The sequence below is a fragment of the Alexandromys fortis genome, unplaced genomic scaffold (assembly GCF_014885135.2).
Source record: "Alexandromys fortis isolate MF-2015 unplaced genomic scaffold, M_Fortis_MF-2015_v1.1 scaffold_15, whole genome shotgun sequence".
In the NCBI taxonomy this organism is placed as follows: domain Eukaryota; kingdom Metazoa; phylum Chordata; class Mammalia; order Rodentia; family Cricetidae; genus Alexandromys; species Alexandromys fortis.
In genome coordinates, this window is record NW_026067911.1 from 1,933,271 (window position 1) to 1,954,934 (window position 21,664).

Here is a 21,664-nt window from a genome sequence, read left to right on the forward strand (position 1 = left end):
TAAAACACCATGACCAAGGTGACTTACAGAAGAGTTTATTTAGACTTATGGTTCCAGGATGGGATTCTACTGCAGCGGAGAAGCCTGGCAGCAAGCAGCAGGCATGACCGGAGAAGCTAAAAGCTGAGAGCTCACAGCATCAATAGCAAACACAAAGCAGAGGAAGCAAACTGGAAATAGGGTAAGGTTTTAAGTTCTCAAATCCTGACCCCAGTGACACACTTCCTCCAGCAAAGCCAGGGCTCCTAAACCTACCCAAACAGCACCATTAACTGTGGATTAAGTATTCAGGTGCCTAAGGCTATGGGGGCATCCCATTCAAACCATGACAACTGTCTTAGCAAGTGTCCAGTACACTAGAGAGTATTGGGAGCTACCGTCACCTTAGTACACACTACACTCCCAGGACCATTCTATCTTCTATAACTGAAACTGTACCCACCCTCCCACAGAAAATGAGAGGTTGTGAATTCATTCTGGGTTAAGAAAAATTTGGTTTGCCGGGCAGTGGTGGCACACGCCTTTAATCCCAGCACTCAGGAGGCAGAGGCAGGCAGATCTCTGTGAGTTTGAGGCCAGCCTGGTCTACAAGTGCTAGTTCCAGGACAGGAACCAAAAGCTACGGAGAAACCCTGTCTCGAAAAATCAAAAAAAAAAAAAAAAAAAAAAGAAAGAAAAATCTGGTTTGATCAAGAAAGACCCCCTGAAAACTTTCCACTGAGAACAGATGGCCCAAATGATCCAATGACTCCCTGTTGTTTGCAAGATGTAGAACTCAGTTACCTCTCCAGCACCATGTCTGCCTGCTTGCCGCCATGTTCATCATGATGATGGTCTGAGCCTCTGAACTGTTTCTTCTGAGTTCTACATCTAGAACAACTTCAAGACTGCTGGCTGAGACGACCCAGCCTCACAGAATGCCGCCATCAGGACTTGACCATAATCCTACATTTCCCATTCTACATTAGGTCCCCATAAGATTACCAGTGCCCCAGTCAGCAGGAAGTAATCTAGAAAACTACACCCACATTCCCAATGATTATGGATGTTTGTCTTTACCATGTTGATTACAGGTTGTTATGGATAATGATCAGAAGAAAAGCTAAACAAAGGTTAGATTCAGATTTTTTGCTGTGAAAAGAAAAAAGGGGAAATGCTGTGGGATAATGCTCTTGTACACTGTAAGGATTTGTCACACATATTGGTTTAATAAAATGCTGATTGGCTGTAGCCAGGCAGGAAGTATAGGCAGGTTGATCAGACTAGGAGAACTCTGGGAAGAGGAAAGGCGGAGACACAGTTGCAAGCCAGACACAGAGGAAGCAAGATAGGAATGCCTTACTAAGAAAAGGTACAGAAACTTGTGTCTATAGTTATCAGAAACCTCTGTTGTCTGTTCAGTCCCTAGACTGCTGCTGCCATGAGGACCAGCTTCCAGTAGCTCAGGCTTGAGGGGAATGAGCCAAGTGAGCAGACAATAACTCAACTTGACTTTTCTATCTAAGGGAGTAAAATTTAATTCTCTGAGGCCAGCAAAGGGAGCTAAATTTAACTCTCTTGGGCTGGCAAAAATGGGAAAACACACACAAATACACACATTCATCTCCAACAGGTCAGGATCTCACTAAGGATGCTGATGAATGGCAAGCCTTCCGCAGGTCAGAGAAACTTAAGAGATGTAGAGCAGGTGAGCCACTGGACAGACAAACAGACACACAAGAACTTTTCTAAAGACCGAAGCTTAATTCTTCATTTTATTATTCTTTCCGTTGCTTGTTTTACTCTATTCCTTTTCTACTCTGGTTTTCTAACCTGATGTTTTCCTTCTGTCTCTCTTGATGTTTTCCTTCTAGCTTTTCTTTTACATCTTTTCTGGTATTCTTCCTCCTGTCATCTGCCTCTCTCTCTGTCTCTGTCTCTGTCTCTCCTCTTATAGCTTATATACCCCAATAGAATCTTTCAAGCAATATAAAATTTACAATGTGGTTATATTCTATTTTTCAAGCAAATGATTGCAATGACTACAAATAAAAAACAGAATGTTATCCATATCCCTTACATGATTAGACATTTTATGTATTACAGGTGAAAAACAAGTTGTACTAAGAACCCACATACATTCATACCCAAGCAACTTGTTATATATTAACAGAGTGTAAGCAAGCAAGGTATTTTTCTCAGCAAGTTCTTTTGCTGGCAGACTGCATTTTGCAGTTACAAAGAAAAGACCAATCATTTATTATCAATTATTTATTATAAAAAGTCTTAAAAGAATCACAAATCTAAACTTTTACCTATGAAAAATAGCTCTACTTTAAATTTTAAATCCTCAGGATGAATTGTGGTTGGTTAATTTTTTTTCTCTATGGAGGTCCACCATCTAGCTCACAAATGAATACAAAGTCTTATTCTTTTTTTTTTTTGCTTGTTTGTTTTTTTTTTTGTTTTGTTTTGTTTTGTTTTTCGATACAGGGTTTCTCTGTATACCTTTGGAGCCCGTCCCAGAACTAGCTCTTGTAGACCAGGCTGGCCTCGAATTCACCTGCCTCTGCCTTCTGAGTGCTGGGATTAAAGGCATGCACACCACTGCCTGGCTCAGAGACCTATTCTTATGAATGCTCAGCCTTAGCTTGGCTTGTTTCTAGCCAGCTTTGCAAAACTAAATTATCACATTTCTCCTTAATTACATTTTGCCTCAGGGTTTTCCACTTTTTTTTTATTCTATATATTTTTCTTCCCTTCTTACTCAATGGCTAGCCCCTGGTATTTTCCCCACCTCACTCTTTTCTTGATTTCTTCTCCTCTTTCTTCTTTCTGCATGACAGAGCTGCCTATCCTTTCTCTTGCCTAGCTATTAGCCATTCACCTCTTTATTAGACCAATCAGGTGTTTTAGGCAGGCAAGGTAACACAGCTTCACAGAGTTAAACAAATGCAACACAAAAGAATGCAACACATCTTTGCATCATTAAACAAATGTTCCACAGCATAAACAAATGCAACACAACTTACACTAATATCCCACAAAGTGCATACCCACTCATGCTGATCGCCAATTCATCAGCTAACAACAACCAGGCTGCTTTGTTCTTGTTTCTGACTTTAATGAGCTCCTATTCAACTATGTGCTTTTCTAAATTTTAGATTGTTTTTCTATATTTTCTATTTCGAAGCTATTAAAAAAACATCTTAGCCTAACCTTAAGTCATTATTTAAAGCCTTGTTTCAGCTATGATGCACACTGAAACCTGTGACAACATCTCCCAACATTAAAAGAATGTGAGCTAACTTAGTTTCTGGGACTCCATCATTTTTCTTAATTATTACCCTAAGCCACAGTCTACATGGCTCCCCACGAAAAACTAGCTGTGTGACATTTCCTTGTTCTATTTTTTTTTTTCTATTATACAGCCCCTGTCTTCTCAGGGGTAGGGGTGTAGGTAGAGTTTTCTGTCCTGGCAGTAGCTCCCAAATTATCACACAGAGACTTATTAATTATAAATACTCAGCCAATAGTTTTGTCTTGTTACTAACTAGCTACTTTAATTTAAATTAAGCCATATTTTTTATCTGTGCTCTGCCACATGGTAGTACCTTTGTTTGAAGCACAGCATGTTCATCTCCTGCTTCCTCTGTGTATGATTGACAACTCCTCGTGACTCTGCCTTTCTTCTTCCCCCACATCCTCTCCTGCCTAACCTCCTCCTGCCTAGCTACTGGCCAGTCAGATCTTTATTAACAATGAGAGTAATACATAGTCACAGTGTCCAAGGATTATTTCACAGCAGGGGGCAACACTTTAAACAGTACAGCTTAACAGGAAATCCTCTTCTTAATAATTCACAGGTAAAATGCCCAGCAGAACAGGACATTTTCATGAGATAAATCACATTACCTTAAGGCCAGTGGGATTCCCATACACACACACACACACACACACACACACACACACACCCATTCACACTATACCAGATACCAGAGAAAAATGGTAGCAGCAAATTCTGGGGCCAAGGCTGTCAGGGGCCTTGCTTATCTGAGAGTCACCCATCTGAGCTTTGCTTCCTGTTGGACTCGGTCCCCTGAAGTCAATTGCCACCTGCTGCTCCTTTGACATGGCCACTGGCACTGGACCCAGGTGCTATGACCCTTTATATCTCAACCTCTTGGTGCTTGTGGCCTACAAACTATTCATTGCTGCCAAACCCCTCAGTACTCCAAATGAGGTAAGAACTCAGTAAGTCTCTTCGGGAGTGGGAGTGTCCCCATCACTGGGAAGGACACAGACTCACTACAGTCTTAGCAGAAATTCAGGGCCAGCATTGTGTCCCAGGGCACGGAGCTGTGCAGCGCTGGAGGAGAGGATGTGTTTGTCCCATTCGGTGTCCCTTCACATTTGTTCTTTTCCTCCCTCCCCCTCCCCCACGCCTCTTTCTCCTCTGAACTCCTTGGCTCTAACAAAGAAACTCTCATCTTTCTGTTTCATTCAAAACTGGCAATCCTGTGGGGAATGAGGACTAAAAACCCTTCTCCTATTTCGCTGGCATCATGCCTGGATTTTAATACAATCATGATTCCATTTCCATGTATCAAAGTGTGCTAACCAAAAAAAAAAAAAAAAGTGTTCTATCCAATTATCATCTACAAGAAGTTTGCAGGCTACAGTGTACCTCAGCGGGGGAGTGTTTATCTAGCACAGATGAAGCCTTGGTTTCAAGCCCCAGTATTGTAAAGAAGAATGTGAGTGGAGTGGAAGAAGTGAAAGGAAAAGACCCCTTTCAACCTCCCCATTTACAAATGAGAAGATTCAGAGGCAGAAGAGCAGCTTAGCCGGCATCACGGCAACACGAGGCTGCCAACCCAGCTTTAACCGTTGCATCCACTGAAAATTACCAAGTCTCTGGGAACCTCTCCAAGGCAGTGATGCCGTAACTCAGCTGCCTATTGGTCCTGAACTCATTCCTGGGTGCTGCTCACGTCTCACTCCGTGAGCACAGTGAAGAGCAGCACACAGTACTGGACCCCCACCATCAGATCTGAGGGCTGGAGTCCCGAGTCAGCCGGCAGTACACCAACCATTAAAACCATAGTCATGTAAGGATGCTGGCAGATCTTGGCAAAGCTTGGACGCATTTAGGAGAAAAGGTCACATTTGGATCCATCACCCTCGGCAGCTTTCCTTTAAGAAAACACCATGACCATGTAACATAAAACTGTGTCCTCAATAACTGAGTGATGCTGTGGATCAGGGGAACTGGGGACAGACTAGCAAGCAGTCCCTGCCTCTGTCCACCAACAGAGTTTTAAAGACACATTTGGGATTCCACGGAGTGACCAAGGTACTGGAGAGAATAGCGAGCCCAAACAAGAAGAATAATTCTCTTATGCAGATGCAGATTAGTGTGTCCAGCATGACTTACATTTAAATGCAAATTTTGAAATGAGTCACAATTTCCAAATAGCAGATGGTAATTCAGGTAGATGCACAATCAAAAGAGTCCACGTGGCTCACTCAAAGCTCTTTTCAGAAAAGGGGAGAAGAACGAAGTTCATTCTGCCGCTGTATGTTTCAGGGTGCACTGAAACCCTCGATTGCAAGCGAGTTACGGTCCTCCCCAAGCCCTAGCCCAACTGGAATACTCTGGATGCTTCCTGAATTCGTTCAAATGATTACAGAAAACCCAAATCAAAACCATTCCAAAAGAGGGTCCTCTCCGTTGGGCGGTGGTGGCGCACGCCTTTAGTCCCAGCACTCAGGAGGCAAAAGCTGGTGGTTCTCTGTGAGTTCAAGGCCAATCTGGTCTACAGAGTAAGTTCCAGGACAGGCTCAAAGTTAGAGAAACCCTATCTCAAAAAACAAAACAACAAACACACAAACAACAACAACAACAAAAAAGAGGTTCCTCTCCAGAAACAGGCCAGGCCAAATGTGAGAACATTACTTCCCTTACCAGACATCTTAGGCCAACCTAATAACCATCAAATGACACATTATTTTCCTAGAACTTCCTGATCGAATGTTCTAGCTTTACCTAGGGAAATATGACAATATGACAATCATGACCTGGCACAAGGTGAACTGACAGGGGCCACAGCTTTGCAGAGCAGACCTAGAGTCTGGTATTAAAGAGGAGTCCCGGTTAGCACCGTGGGAGGGATATTTTCTTAGAAAGATGATATTTAATTTCCGTTATCACTTCCTTGCTTGGAAACCAGACGAGTGATCAGTTGGAAATGTTCAGTCAGCTGCTTCCCTGGGCTGAGGACCTGCTTTCAGTAGTAGGAAAGCAAAGCCAGAGTAGCCATCCCTCACTCGGTTGGGCAAGAGTAGCCAGCAACGGCCATAATTTGAGAAGGTGACTGTAAGTTTTCCTTTTCTCTTATTTTTTAAACTTTACAAGCCACACAGAAGAGAAACTATACACCTACTAGTGTCTTGACCTTACATGTCCAGCCTCTAGAATTTAAAGAAACATATTTTTTATTGTATTAACCTCCCTGCCTGTGGAAATCTGTTGCGGTGGCCCTAGAGAACAAAAACCTATCAGACACTCGCTAGCACTCTCCATACAAGGTGGTTCCGGAAAGCTTAGCATAACTTCTACCATTTAAAGAGTAAAGAACTGTCTCCACAAGCAATGCTCGGGACACTACTCACATTTGTGCAAAATGGTGAAACACTTGCCTAATGCTGAAGAGAAAAAGCAACTCACATTAGATCAAAGACAGAAAACTACAAAAGCCCTAAAAGAAAACCCAAGGCAAATTATTCATGACATTGGCTTTTGGGTGTGACTCAAAGGCCCAGGGAGCAACAACAAAGAACCAAAGAGTCAGAGAACTGTACTTTATAAAGTTTTTAGAATACTATGTTCAAGACATACTAGCAACAGAGTCACAGGACATCAGAGAGGTGGGGAAAAAATAGAAAACCATGTAATTGATAAGAAACTGATACCCAGAATACATAAAAAATTGAATCTTAACAACAAATACAAATTCCAACCCCCCAAAAATGGGTAAAAGATTTGAATAGCCATTTCCCCAAAGAGGTGCATGCATGTTTATCAAGCACATAAAAAGGCATTCCATATTACTGATCAAGAGGTACAATGAGTTACTACCTCATACTCATTAGCACGACTACTATTAAATAAAACCAGAAAATATCAGCTGTGGACAAGGATGCGATTCAAGACTCTCATCCGCCAGCGAAGTTGCTTTGCAGGCATGTAAAGAGGTTTACCTTCCCACTGCAGTGGTGAAAGGACTGAATTCACTCACGCTGGACAGAAACCTCTTGCGTTCACAGTCTCCAAGCTTACAATCCCTGATCATCCAGTTCCTCTGTCCTGGATATGTGGTGAATCAGAACTTTTGGACAGGGAACACAGAGTCTTAAAGCATAGATGAATTATGGCCAAGAAGAAGAGAGCGAAAGGAAGGAACTAGAGACAAGGACCTGCCCGGTATAACTATGATTCAGCTAAGCCTCCTCCAGCACCACCCAACAGTCCATGACCATCACTGACTAACCCACTGATCTGCCTTCAACACACACACACACACACACACACACACACACACACACACACAACCACAAGCTTCTGAGAGGCGGTTCAGACCCAAACCATTACAGCAATGAAAAGTATCACAGGGTACAGGGATTTCATTTCTGCCTACCCAGTAAAGAGAACTGAAATCAGTGTCAGCCTAGTTTCTGAGCATCCACGCCCACAGAAACGCCATTCACAATAGCTACGTCACAGCAGCAACCCCTGACTAAATGAGAAGATAAGCAAAATATGATCCACTCATTCACAGAACAGACCTCTGGCTAAAACGGGGGAAGCTTAGGGAGGACGCAGGCAAAGACACCGTGATAAAATGAAACGGAGAGTAGGCAAGAAAACTTCATGGAGAAGTTAGGCTACCTCAGTTTCCAAGTTTCTGCTGAGGTCACAAACGGTTATATTTTCTCACAACCTAGAGCCTTCACGCAGAAAGACGCCTCCCCATCCCTTTCCTTCTGGTCAAGAGCATTGGAGTTCTTGGGTTAACCAATCATACGCTCGGAGCAATGCAGACACAGACGTTCTTTTGGAAAAGTAGTTAACTCAGGTTAAAACAGGAGAGAGAAAATAAACAATGAACACACACAGCAGAAATTGTGTTCTTTAGGGAACAAACTCGTGTAGCCTAAAGAAGACACCAAGAGCCAGGCGGTGGTGGCGCACGCCTTTAATCCCAGCACTCCGGAGGCAGAGGCAGGCGGATCTTTGTGAGTTCCAGGCCAGCCTGGTTTACAAAGTGAGTTCCAGGACTGAAAAACAAAAACCAAAAAATAATAAATAAAATAAAAATAAAACACCAAGAAAATGGAAACATTAACCTCTTATAATTTCTGATCTACTTATAGACTTAACCAAGCTCTAAGCGGGAAGAAAGATATTGCTGCAGGGCATGAAGATCACTCTCCATAGCAAAAAAGGCTCTGAGACGTGAGACGTGAAGAGAAAACCAAATAAATAAATAAATAAAGAAAAACCTGTATTATAAAAATACTGTCATCTGAAAAACAGCGCTGCTTTCACAGGGTGGACAAAAAACTCTATAAAATCAAAGTGTGAGCGATGTTTTAACCGGAAGACGCATTCCGTGCCAGGCCTTAGACTTCCGAATCAGAAGCCCGAGGCGGAGGGCACCGCAAGTCCCGCCCCCGACCGACCTTTCAGTCAACGCGAGTTACTTGGTCCCTTTTGCAGCACCCTGTGCGACGGTTCCCGACGCGCTTTACGGCGCTCCTGCCGTGTTGCGCGGCGCTGCCGGAGCCCGTGCGGTTGGTGCGGTCGCGGCGGTCTGCAGGCGTGCTGTGGCGGTGTGCTCGCGCTGGGATGAGCGCGTGCTGCCGGGCCGCGCAGCGGAGTCATGGTGAGTGGTCGGCGCTGACGAGCCCCGAAGTGGCGCTGGCCGGCCCGGGCGGACGCCAAGACTGACCTTCGCTCCGGCCTCCGCCGGCTCCAGCCAACAGCCTGTCTCTGCTGCGGGCGAACGCTTGCGCCTCCTGGGAGGTCGGCCCGTTAACCTCCAACAAATCCTTTACGGTGGAATTGCCTTGTGGGACTCTTGCAGGGAGGTTTGCAAGCACTGTTTTCTAATCCAGCAGAAATCTTAATTCTCACCGGTCTCCTTTAAACTTGAATAAGGTTCAAGTGCCTGTGGGTTAAAGTTCTCTTCGACCTCTGAAGAAGTCACCCTTTTTTGTGGATAAGCAGGTTGATTTACCCTTTTCTTCTTAGTGAAAATAGCACACCCCACAGTAAATTGTGTATAAACATTGCAGTGGTTTTTGAGGCAGGGTCTCACTATGTAACCTGGCTGCCCCAGAGCGCAGGAGATCCACCTGCCAGTGGCTTCTAGGTGCCGGGAGTAAATGGCATTAAAAGGCCACCATCGTGTACAACGTCAAATTGCAGTGTTTTAAAGACAAAACATTTTTATCAAAAAAAAAAAAATGTTTCTTCCAGTAGGCATGGTGCTGCACTCCATAGAGTTTCGGCTACTTAGGGAGGAAACTGAGGCTGAAAGATCGCAAATTCATGGCCAACCTGGCCAAGTCCCCACCCCAGAATAAAAGGGTGGAGATGTAGTCCCACCAGTACAGCGTCTTCCATGTGTAACACCCTAAGTTTCATCCCTAGTCCTTGCCAGACAGGGAAAAAGAACCCACCTTTCACTGAAGAAGGCTGTAATGAGTTTGGATGTAGGCTAGGTGCAATTAGCGAAGTAAAGATGTACTCTTTCCACCCCTTACCAGGCCAGCACGGTGGTAGCAGTTGGACTGACTATTGCCGCTGCAGGATTTGCAGGTTGGTTTATGGTTGGGGGTGGAAGAATAGACTGGTTATGGATTGACTTGCTTATTCTATTGATTCTGGTTTTAGGCCGTTATGCTTTACAAGCCATGAAGCATGTGGAGCCTCAAGTAAAACAAGTTTTTCAAAACCTACCAAAATCTGTAAGACAACTTTTTTTTTTTGGTAAATGTATTGCCTGTACTTGAAGCCTGGAGCTGCCCTGTAGCCTGAATCCCACAGGTCCATGTTCAGTGAGGAAGGAGTTGCAAACCTTAGGTGACAGCTAAGGGTGGGTGACCTTCGGATTTAGTACTTTATTACTGGCACACTGCTAACCTGCCTTCCCTCATCCGCTGTCACATGAGACACAGGTAGCTCTGCAGTGCTGTTAGATATAACTACATTCAGACATCACACCCTGTCATGTTGAGAATGAATCTTAACTGGGTACAGCAAACACAGCTACTGCTCTTCGGGACTTTTGAGGATCCATGTTATAGACAGCAGAAACCATGCTGCCCAAGGTTAAATTAAGGTCCTGATGGCATAATTTACCCCCACACTGCCATAGTTAGTGGTTTCTTTTAACCAGATATGATACTGCTTTTTATGAGGAATATGGGTGACATTGTACTCCATTCACTCCTGGTTTTAAGTCCTCGAGACAGTTTGTTCCAGTTTGGCCGGAGGAAATGGATGTTTAATGCTTATTGCAATAGCTACCACTAATCAAGCTAAAATACCTTGGGAAATACACTTGTAGGTCTTTGAAATGTACTATTTTCTTTTTGATTTAACCAACCTTCCATTTACTTCATTAATCTTTCAATTCAATTTCCCTTTCAGGCCTTCAGTGGTGGGTACTATAAAGGTGGGTTTGAACCCAAAATGACAAAACGGGAGGCAGCATTAATACTAGGTGTAAGGTAAGATTTTTACTCATTAATAGTTGTAGGGTAGGATAGTTTCTATTAGTATTTTCCTACAATTGAGAATAAGGTAGTTATTAGGGTTTTTGTCACAAGACAACACTGAATTTTATATTGGTCAGCTCCTTCCATGAAAATCTTTAAGCCTAACATGCCTGCAGAAGTACAGAACTCTCACTGAGGGATATGTAACAGATTAAGATAGTGCTCACTGCTGCCTGCCTGCCTGGAGTGATCTGCAGTGAAATTCTGCTCCCATTTCCAAATGAAGTGTTGAATAGGAATTGTCAGGCCAACATCTAGTTTTAAGCACTATAATTTGGTTCTGATTTAGAAAATACATTTTATACCTGTGAGGCTTATAGTGTTAAAATTTGACCCTTCTGTATAGTCTGTGTGTGATGTTAAATAAAGTAACAATTGTTTCTGTATAGTCTGTGTGTGATGTTAAAGTAACAATTGTTTCTGTATAGTCTGTGTGTGATGTTAAAGTAACAATTGTTTCTGTATAGTCTGTGTGTGATGTTAAATAAAGTAACAATTGTTTCCCTTTTCATATTAGCCCTACTGCCAATAAAGGGAAGATCAGGGATGCTCACCGACGGATTATGCTCTTAAACCACCCAGACAAGGGTAAGTAGTGGCTCGGCTTTTGTTAAGCATGTGTTGGACTGCTGTTAAGGGGATAACTAATTCTTGGCAGTTATATGTCTAAATGTACATATGAGCAGTCTCCCAGGCATGGATCATAGTCTTATATAAATAAAATCCACCAGATACGGTAACACACTTTGTAATCCCAGTACTCTGGGAGGGGGGCTGAGACGAGAGGATCAAGGGCCAACAGTGCAAAGCAGTCTGATACCTTATCTCACCAAAACAAAGGTATAATGAATAAAAGAGCTATTGCGATTTGGGAGTAATAAAAAAATTTAATAGTACTTTTAGGTTGTTTGATAAAATCTTCCAGTAATGGTCACAAATACTAGATATTTTGGTTGGCTTGTTTTTATGACATCTTGCTACTTAGCCACGGTTGGTGTAAACCTCTTGACCATTCTGCCTCAGCCTCAACTGGTGGGATTAAAAGTGTACATACCAACTCTTGGGTGAGTTTTGTTGTGGCGTATTTTTGAGTTTTGCTGTATATCTGCTTAGATTCATAAATAACCAAGTGCTAAATTTTAATTAGGAGAAAAATTTTAAGAGGCTTCCCCTTGTAGTGGGTGCTTGGAACAGAAAATTATTTGGAAGCCTTCGAGCTGTGTTTGCTTCTGATACACCTCAAAGTAGCTTTCAATGGTAAAAGGGATTACTTTGACTAAAAAAAGTAAAAATCTGTTGCCATGTACAAATCTTCTTTGTTTGTAGGAAAAAAGTTTTTGACAAGTTTAAACAGGACAGCTGTTTAGTATGTAACTTTACAGTGTAAGGAATTTAGCTTGAATTACTTAAGGTCTTCTGTTCCGGATGCGTAGGTAGAGTCCATACACACACATTCTACCAGCATCCTCTTGATGCTCTTTGATAGGCTGCTTCATCAGGTTAGTAAAACAGCAACTCTTAGATGACCTTAGAAAGGGTTAGCAAGTAGCAAGAACACTGGAGCAGAAAAGGATGTAAAGCAATAGGTCTTTCCAAAATAAGTTTCCTGGGAACACTTAAAACCATGTACTATCTTCACATGTGCAGTGCATGTGTGGGAAAGGCTAAGTCCTATGTCAGTCAATTTTAAGTTTTTTAAAGGTAAAATTTGTGTGAAAACAACTCATTTCCCATTGGTCAAATACCTTTACGCTGTAATTTTGTGACCTACTTATAGTATCATAGTTGCTTTTTAGAAAATAAAAATAGTATCTCTATTAAGGCCTGGGATCCTTGAAATGCAAGTAGCTTTTGACAGATTTAGAATCTGTGCACTAAACTATGTCTCCCCCCCCCCCTTTCTTCTATAGGAGGATCTCCTTATATAGCAGCAAAAATCAATGAAGCTAAAGACTTACTAGAAGGTCAAGCTAAAAAATAAATGTGATGAATTTTAAGTCCATTAGTCTATGTATATGCTTTTGTAATAAAATACCTCAGAGCTATAATTTGTGAAATGACTTGGCATCAGTGTCTTGGTATATTTTGTTCGAATTTTAGGATTTCTGAATTGAGTCTATAGTATTAACAATTGTTATTACAGATAAACACTATCTGAAATATAAACATTGTTTTAGTACTTATGTTGCTCTTCAAGGCTTTGAAGAATGTGCCACTGCAGTTTATTAAGCCAGGCATCGTAAACTACTGAAGCAGGGATTCTTTGGGGGTGGGGTGGGGGTGTGAAACTCCAAGCATGATGGCCTGTTCAAGTACACTGTAATTCAAATTTACTAATCTAGCTATAATTTCCATCTAAGAAATTTCTTAGTTCACAGACATTTCACATTTCATCAATACATTAAAATTTTCTTTACAAAATAACACTGCTGTCCTGAGCTATGAACTCAAGCAATCTACTTGTCTCCTCCCAAGTGCTGGGATTAAAGGTGTGTCCCACCATACCCAGCTACATTAAAACTATAGTAGAAGCATTTCCGTGTATAGCTCCTGTTTTTAATTCCTATTTAGCTAGTCTCTTAAAAATACTTATAAGTTGTCCCTGTTTTGCTTTCTACACAGTTCATCTGTATGACAGAGCTTATATGTGAATTTAAAGTCCTCTCACTCAATATTAAATACTAAGAGCCAGTTGTAGTGCAGGCCTTTAATCCCAGCGTGTGAAAAGCTTTTGATTTTCAGCCTCAACTGTTAACATTTTACATCCAGTGACATTTGAAGGCAGGTAACTTTTAGTACATTAAAGTATGTAAGGACTTGTATAGACCAGGAGGTAAAATCCCTAGCTGGTGGTCCCTGTAGCATTTGCAACTTTCAATTAATCAGTGCGCAGAGGGAGATGCGGTGGTGTGAATGTGGTCAAGGGCACTAAGGGTGTTAATAGTGGACACGTAACAGTAATTAATAGTAAATAGCTCTGTATTTACTTCCTATTTTGTATCCTTGTTCAAAGTCCTTACAATTAAAGAGTTAAGTTTGAGTGTGATAAAAACCAGCTTCTAGAGATTTTGTGTAGCAGAAACACTCCTAAGCCCCATCACACTAGGGAAGAGGCCAGATCTAGGGGAAGGCACAATTGATTCTTACAGCAGCTGTATTCTGTAAAGTCACTGATCTCAACTAGCAAATGCCGACAATTCTGTTCCTAATGGGAAGAGGTTCCTTTGAATTTCTAAGCATCTAGGTTCTTCTCTTTGAACATTACTACTTATTTCTCACTTCATCAGTATTTTCAAGTTGGAAACCTAACTTTGGCATATACAGCCTTTCTTATCTTAAAAATTTTGAGGAACACACCACTACACCACACAGGAAGATTAGAAAAATCAATACAAGCACAAGCAGGGAATACACACTGCATTGCCTTACCTGAAGGCATGGCATTAGAAATGATGAGCAAAGCAAGTGGAGTGATGTTTTATGTTAGCTATCAGGTAAATGCACTTGAGGAATCCACAGATGAGAGGAGTCAAATGATTTACTAACCTCTTAGCCATTTGAACTAACAATAAAAATAAATTCATTCAGGGCTGCAAACATGGCTCATCAACCCTGTCTGCTCTTCTAGATGACCCAGGTTTGATTCCTAAAACACAGGGGCTCTGGTACCATCTTCTGGCCTCCTTGGACACAGCCTACACATGGCACAGATATATCATATCTACAGATATAGATATATATCTGCAGGCAAAACATCCATACATAGAAAACTCAAATTTTAAATGTTTCTATGAACAATAATAAAGCAGAGTTTGGTTAAGATGTAAAAGCAGATGTTTGAAAAATAGTGCTCTGATATGCCCACATTTTGTCACCATTAACTGCAGAGAGGACTGAGCGCTGAAGGCTTAAGTACCTTGAATGTTAAACGCTATGCATACCTGTAAGGAAACAAGCGCCAAAACACTGGAAGCCTTTCTTTCATACCAAGGAGCCATTCATTCTTTGACAGTAATTTTTATTTCTCTAGGCTTACCTTTTTCAAGCTGAAGAATCTATTTCATTGGAAGCTCTAGGTATGATGTTTAAATGTCACATATGTAAGGGCTCTTAGGAATAGGACCTATTAAGGGTCTTCTCCGTGCCATTTTTCTTAAGTGCTTAAAGTCACCTGCACTGTGCTAAGCATTCTTAGTGTATCTCAACTGTTATGTGTTTAACACAAGAGAACCAAAGTTTAGAGAAGTAACGAGTCCATGGAGACAAGGTCAAATAGGAAAACCTAAGTCTGTGACCTTCCAGTTCGAATCCAATCATCTAAGCATTTTTCTTGGTAATACCTGCTGAGTATCCAGCTGTTTACACATACATATAAAGTGCCAAGAATTGGACCATTTTGCCATAAGCTAGGCAAGCAATTGCCAACATTGCTATCAGGTATTGTAAATGGTGATGAAGGGTTAGGTGCAGATCGCTGGCAAAGGAATAGCCGCCAACTTAGGACCAGGAACCTGACGGGAAGGCTAAAATGTGTAGGCCAAACACTTGAATATTTTCCCCCCAGGAATCATCCAGCTTGTTTTTTTGAGACAGGATTTCATTGGGACTCTACTCAGACTTAATTCTTATTAGAATGGGGGCAGGCAGTAGTCAGTGAACACAAACATTCTGTCTCCACTCCCCCGGTGCTGGGATCAAAACTCTGAACTTCCAACGCTTGACTTTTTAATGTGGGGATTGTAGTTAAACCACATTTACGTGGCAAACACTTTACTGACAGAGCTATGTTCCCAGCCCCTAGGTAGCTGTGAGCAAGTCCTTACAGAGTGATATATGAAATGAAAATTTAAGGATTCCTCTATATTTTATTAATAAGATAATTAGCTAATGAATAATGGTTGAACCTGGGCCTATCTTTCCCACTTTATCATGTTCACTTACAGTTTGGCTCTCTGTCCATAGGTTACCTTTGATGATGACATTTTTTTTTCTCTGATAATGCCAAGTATACCTTAGCATTATCCTGAAAGCCAATTACCTTTGGACACCATGGATTTTTAGGAAATTTTACCTTCACGCTTTCTCCAAATGACAGGAGTACTTAAGGAAGAGTGATACAAAAACTGTCATCTGAGACCCTTTCCACCTGTATATTCAGAACCACAGAAGTACTAGGGGAAATTACAATGAGTTGCTGTCTAAAAAGGTAAAAACTAGAGCCAGTAAATGGTTCACTGAGTACAGACACTTGCTACAAGCCAGGCGAAGTCCAGTTACTTGGCATGGCTTGTAGCTGAGTTGAAGGAGTGAACGTCCCCCAAGATACCTTTGACTTCCACGTGTTCCATGGCACAAGCATCCCACGCTTAGAAAAACATACTTTAAAAAAATTTCAGGCAAAACCCTAAACTGTGAACTGCCATCCTGTACAGCTTCTCAGTCTGAATATGTCCTACCTTAAACCTTACATACACATGATCAAAATAAAAAGACAAATAAGTGATAGTAAAAATTACTAACCAGAACATAGTCTTGGATATGAGAATTCATAACAAATCTTTTTCTGGTAATGACCTATAAGGTTAAGTTTTCAATTCAGAAACCTGAGATTAAATGCCACCACCCTCGTAATAGTTATGAGGAATTTACAACTTGCATCTAGTCCAATTAACAGCACATTAAAAAAAATTCACAGGCAATGTCAAAAAAAATATTTAATAAACTCAACAGCTGAGAACATTAGAACAAGTAACCCTGAGAATAGGAGACATCAACCTAGGCAAGATGGCTCAATGGGTGAAGGTACTTGGGGCCAACCTGGCAACCTGAATTCTATCCCAGAGCCCACACAGAAGCCTAGGTAATCAATATGGATTAGTTTATATTTACCTAGTAGAAATTTTTTTGTTTAGTAAAAATGGTTTCAAACTGCAATTTAGTAGACAGAGTAACTTTAGAATATGTTAAGATACAACTATGAAAATACAGAGAAAGTTGGAAATCTTTTAAGTGTGGCAGTGAAGCAAATGATATACTTGCTACTTATGGCTGTCAGGCTGTGTAAGAAGGGATTCTTTTTGTGTTGAGCCTAACTGAATGTCAGGAATGGTTGGGCATACCCAACATACACCACTACAAGTACTTTCATACTCATAAGGCTATGAGACATATGGTTAAAATGCTACTCTTAACTCCAAAATACAGAGACTAACACACAATGGCTTCTAATTATATGCTTTTTATCTGTAACATCTCAAATGTTTAAAGTCTGTAGGAAATCGTAGTCAGGTCTACTTGCACTCTCAGGTACTCAGAGAAGGGTAGAACAGAAGGCTAAACCTAGTCATTTGACACAGCCAGACATGGTGGCTCAGGTAGACAGGCTGGTCCCAAGCAATCACAGCACCAAAGACCTGAGGCAGGAAGATCACTTCAGAGTTTAAAGCCACAATGGACTATAGACCTCTCTCAAAGCTTAAAAACGGTATAAAAAAAGAAAAGTGCTATGGACACACACAAGTTTGTGTCAAAGTATTTCTTACAGAGGTTCCTGGGTTCAATCCCCAATATCACCAAAAATTGATTTTTAAAAAGGTATTATTTTCTTACAGATTAATGTGCTCTATCATCGAGCCGAAGGACAACTCTTTACTGAATTTCTAGTGGTTTTACTTAATTAGGTTGACAAAAACAAAACCCATCAATAGCTGGTCCTTTCTGACCCCTAAGAGTAGTAATTCACAAGGAACTAACAATAACCCTAATGTAATGGTGTGTTTCAACCCACAGTATAATACTTTCAAGTGAACACCTGTTCAAAGACTGACTATATTTGACTGGGATTAATTCCAACAGATTAAACCCAAACTCTTACCTTATATTAACAGGGTAAAGAGCAATTATAACCCCCCCCCCCAATTAAAAAAGTTAGAGGGTAATGAATTTATATAGGGGAACCCAAGCCATAAAAAAGCAAATTAAGATTGAATGAGCTATTAAAATATGCTCTCCTTTTCAAATTCTACAAAGCTCCAGAAACAAATGCAATGTCCCTTTACCAACAAAAACCATGCCACATTATGGTGAGGTTCCTTTTTCCTTAGCATTCATATGCTAGATTTAGTCTTTAAGAATTCTAATTATTTGAGTCATAAGAAAACTGGAATGTCTGAAGAGGACAAACCAACTTTTCCAGATTTTCCTCAGGTTACAATGCCCAAGTCAAGTCACAGTCAGCTACAGCATTCACTCTGGCTTAAGGGTGCTAGGACTCAAGAGTAAACCACCTAATGCTTCTCACTTCAGACTCAGTGCCTCGCTATTGATTTCTTCATTTTACTAAGTATTATACCTGCACTTTTAAAATGTACTTCATTTAAGCAAAATCCCTTGACTTTGTCTCAGCAGCATCGCTGGTAATTTCCCAAGAACTCACTGGACTGACATTCTGTTGAACTTCACATTAAAATTTTAGAGCTAAGGATTTTTTTTTTTTTTGCATCCTTGCTTGCACTTTTTGGAGGAGTGGGACACACAAGAATCCCAGAATCCTTACCTTACCCTCCCCCAATCAGGAAAACAAGATCATTTTTGACCCTGATATAATATGCACTCCTACTTCACATTCAGTTTAGGTTTTACACAACCTCATGGGTCTCCATTCCTCAGTGCTTTGAGCTGTCAAAACTTTTCAGAATATATGTTCTGCTTTCACACTTTATAGTATGTGCTAGGGCGAGGATTCCCACTCGTAATCTAACCAAGGGGGCAGCCAAAGTACTTAAGGAACCTCAATCAATGGTCCCTCCGATCAAGCAATCTGCCAGAAAAACGGATCGACAGGGCTTTGGTGCCGATTCTTAAAGGGCAAGTCACTGAGGGGCTATTTTCAGGTAATGACATCTCAGCTCTCTTAAAGAATTGATTACTAAATCCTGCTCAAGTGTTTCAGCAATACTTGACTTAATTAAGATAGTTTAATTTTTATGACAAAAACAATGTAGGGGATCTGGCATTGGAAAAATGAAAAGTTACACTTAGCATCATGTTTCCCAGCTTGGGAATTAATATTCTTTGTGGGCTAGGGATGTAGCATAGTGGTAAAACATCAATTCCCATCAGACACAAAATTCTTTTTGTCCAGTACTTCATGATTAAATTTGTAACCTACACACAGAGAACTAAGTAATTAAGAAACCAATTATTTAACTTGTTTTCAAAACTTTCAAAAGGAGGTTATGGTTATTTAGTCTGGTATAAAGTGCAAGTTCACTATACACACCTCACGTTCTATTATCACATCTATTCAAGAAAAAAAAAACTCCAGTATCAGTGCATGTCACTCTTAATTAGAATATGACTGGCTATGACTACACACATACCAATAAGCAAATTGTCTGTTCTAACTATGTGAATTATCCCTAAGCTCACTCATTTATAAAAGAAGCTCAACATTTTTATGAACATAATTAATAAATTATGCACATAAAAAACTTTTCAAATGACAAAACTAAAGCACTTCCAGGAGTCTATGTAACACATGGAGCCTTCACAAATATTTCAACAACTACAGAAATATACATTTATCATTAAACTTCCATCTAAAAAATCTTTCATAAAATTGGGTCTTCTGAAGAAAATATTTTTAATCTTTTACTGATTTTCAGTCACTGGTATGAAAACCTTCATTATTAGCCTATTACTTAAAAACTGCTTATCATACCTTTAAAAGTTTTTAAATGAACTAAAGGCAAAAGTAAAATGCTTATCTTCTGCCTTCCATATCTTCCACAACTTCCTGTAGATTAGACTTTAATATAAATGTTTCTCTAACAGCAAAAACATATATTCTAAACCATTTAATAGTCAAAATTAAGTGTAGAGTAAATGGTTAGCATTTTAATACTAGATCTGAGGCAGAATAAATGCTTTTGAAAAGCAATCCAAGAATGCTATCTATTCTAGGTCTGTGACGTAGTCCTACTTCTTTGAAACAATTGGCATAAAAAGTAGAAAGTTAAAATCAGCAAATGGAAGATCAAAGTTTATTTACTACCTGCATACAAAAACATATTGCACATCAAACAACCAAAATCAAAAAAGGGGGGGGGAGGAAAAAAGGGAGGAAAAGAAAATGTGAAAGATACTCTAAAGACTAAACATGTAGTTTTTACAGAATAAACCCTCTGGAAATTGATCTTTTCAGTAGTTCAGGCTATGAATGGACATGACTAATCAGCTTAGTGTTTCAACTAAAGCTATGTTTGATTTTTTTTTAAATACTGTACACTTTAATAAATAAACCAAACAAAGCCTCAATGTAGAACAGTCACTGCCAATATCACCCCGTGTCCCTGCAGATGAGTTAACGTATGTATTCCAGTGGTCTGCAGACTTGCCTCTACAAACAGCATTTAAAACACATAACAGACCAGTTTCCAGACTAAACTAATGAAGAAATTACAATTCAGTGCAAAATATTTTAAACTGCTTCATTCTAGTTTTCCTCAGGTGAAGAAGTGGTTGCATATTATTAAAAATGTAACAAAAGCAGCTAATGCTTTCATAAAGAATATTACGTTAGGGACCCCACCCCACCCACCTCCCATCTCTGCCATATTTTGAAAACAAAATAACATTTCCTATAGCCAGCAACTTTTTTTAATGTTACATATACTATTCTCAAGGCACATCTGATGATATATTTTTAACACAGTAGGTGTCAAAGTATGTTTAACATATGATTTCTTCAGGATCCCTCCCCCTTTCTGAATTCCAAATGGAGGAACTGAAAGTGCGATGTAAGACTGGCGATCCGAATTCTATCTTTGGCAAGCTTGTACAAGCACTATTGTAACTGTAATGTAAAAGAACTGTAAACTAGGAACTTCCTTCAGTTATGAAACACCATTCAGGACTGCTGCTTCTTGAGTGCTTTCTTCTTTTAAGTTCTTAGTCTTTTCTTCTCCTGGAGTACGCGGTAGTTTAGGAATTTCATCGCCAGAAGCGCTAGTTGGACCATTTATTGCCTTTTCTGAAGGACCATGCTCTTCAATCACATCTTTTGCCTGTCAAAGGGAGACAACTTTTTCAACATCTTTATAAAGAAATCTGTAGCTGAGGAAGAAAATGACTACATAAACATTAGCTTTAAAAAGGGTAACTTTCATATGCCATACAGAAAGCGTTTTAAACAAATACCAATGCACTCCAGGCTCAGGGTTTTTAAACTACGTTATCTCTAGTACTTATGAGTGCCCACATCACAGAAAGCATTCGCACTGTTCAAGGAAACCTGTACCCAATATTTTAAACCACTGGGAAGTACACCATATAAATGGTGCAAACAGTCAATACAGTAGGTAAAACAACAATCACCCATTTTACTCACCTTTCAAAACTCCTATTTCTGATTAACACTGAAAACATTTAAATGAATTGAAACTTAAAGGGTCTATTCCCACTACTGACAAGAGGTAAATACTGCCGTGCTATCTATGTGGAAGTGTCTCAGACTCAAGCATGCACATCTTCACTCAGCAGGGGCCTGGCGAACCAAGATCTTCTTTAAATATCTTTCAGGTGAAACAAATGACTATACAGTAATAAGTAAAAAATAATTAAGTCTAAGCAATACGAAATAATAAAAACAAAACAAAAACCCTACAGGTTAAATTCTCCTTACCATTTCTTTCTTGTTTTTAGCCAAAGTTTCCCTTGGGAGGTTTCTTTGTCTGCTCTGAGACTCAGCTCTAGAAATATAATCTGCAACTGTGACTGTTAAAGATGAGAAAAAAATTACAGGTGTTGAAAAATATTTCTAAATTTTATTATGGAT

The 21,664-nt window shown here is 40.2% G+C and overlaps 2 protein-coding genes across 6 annotated transcripts in view; one reads left to right on the forward strand and one right to left on the reverse strand.

Moving 5' to 3' along the window:
- Positions 1 to 8,755: 8,755 nt before the first annotated feature.
- On the forward strand, positions 8,756 to 12,887 carry Dnajc19 (DnaJ heat shock protein family (Hsp40) member C19). 2 transcript variants are annotated; one of them, XM_050138479.1, is made up of 6 exons: positions 8,762 to 8,927; positions 9,814 to 9,865; positions 9,941 to 10,014; positions 10,700 to 10,779; positions 11,345 to 11,415; positions 12,738 to 12,887. In XM_050138479.1, exons 1-6 carry the CDS (start codon positions 8,925 to 8,927, stop codon positions 12,806 to 12,808), a joined length of 351 nt encoding a protein of 116 aa, XP_049994436.1. In that variant the 5' UTR covers positions 8,762 to 8,924; the 3' UTR covers positions 12,809 to 12,887. The 2 variants fall into 2 exon arrangements, with proteins under 2 accessions (XP_049994437.1, XP_049994436.1); XM_050138480.1 differs by lacking the exon at positions 9,814 to 9,865 and having other exon boundaries at positions 8,756 to 8,927.
- Positions 12,888 to 19,857: 6,970 nt separating this feature from the next.
- The window catches only part of Fxr1 (FMR1 autosomal homolog 1), a 48,630-nt gene continuing 46,823 nt past the window's right edge, over positions 19,858 to 21,664 (reverse strand). For 3 of the 4 annotated variants that reach the window (XM_050138337.1, XM_050138334.1, XM_050138335.1), the window contains 2 exons: positions 21,512 to 21,603; positions 19,858 to 20,894 (listed from right to left, as the gene is read on the reverse strand). In XM_050138337.1, the coding sequence (XP_049994294.1) occupies positions 20,724 to 20,894; positions 21,512 to 21,603 (263 nt within the window). In that variant the 3' untranslated portion in view covers positions 19,858 to 20,723. The remainder of the gene's footprint in view (positions 20,895 to 21,511; positions 21,604 to 21,664) is intronic. The other variant, XM_050138336.1, reaches the window with a different exon arrangement.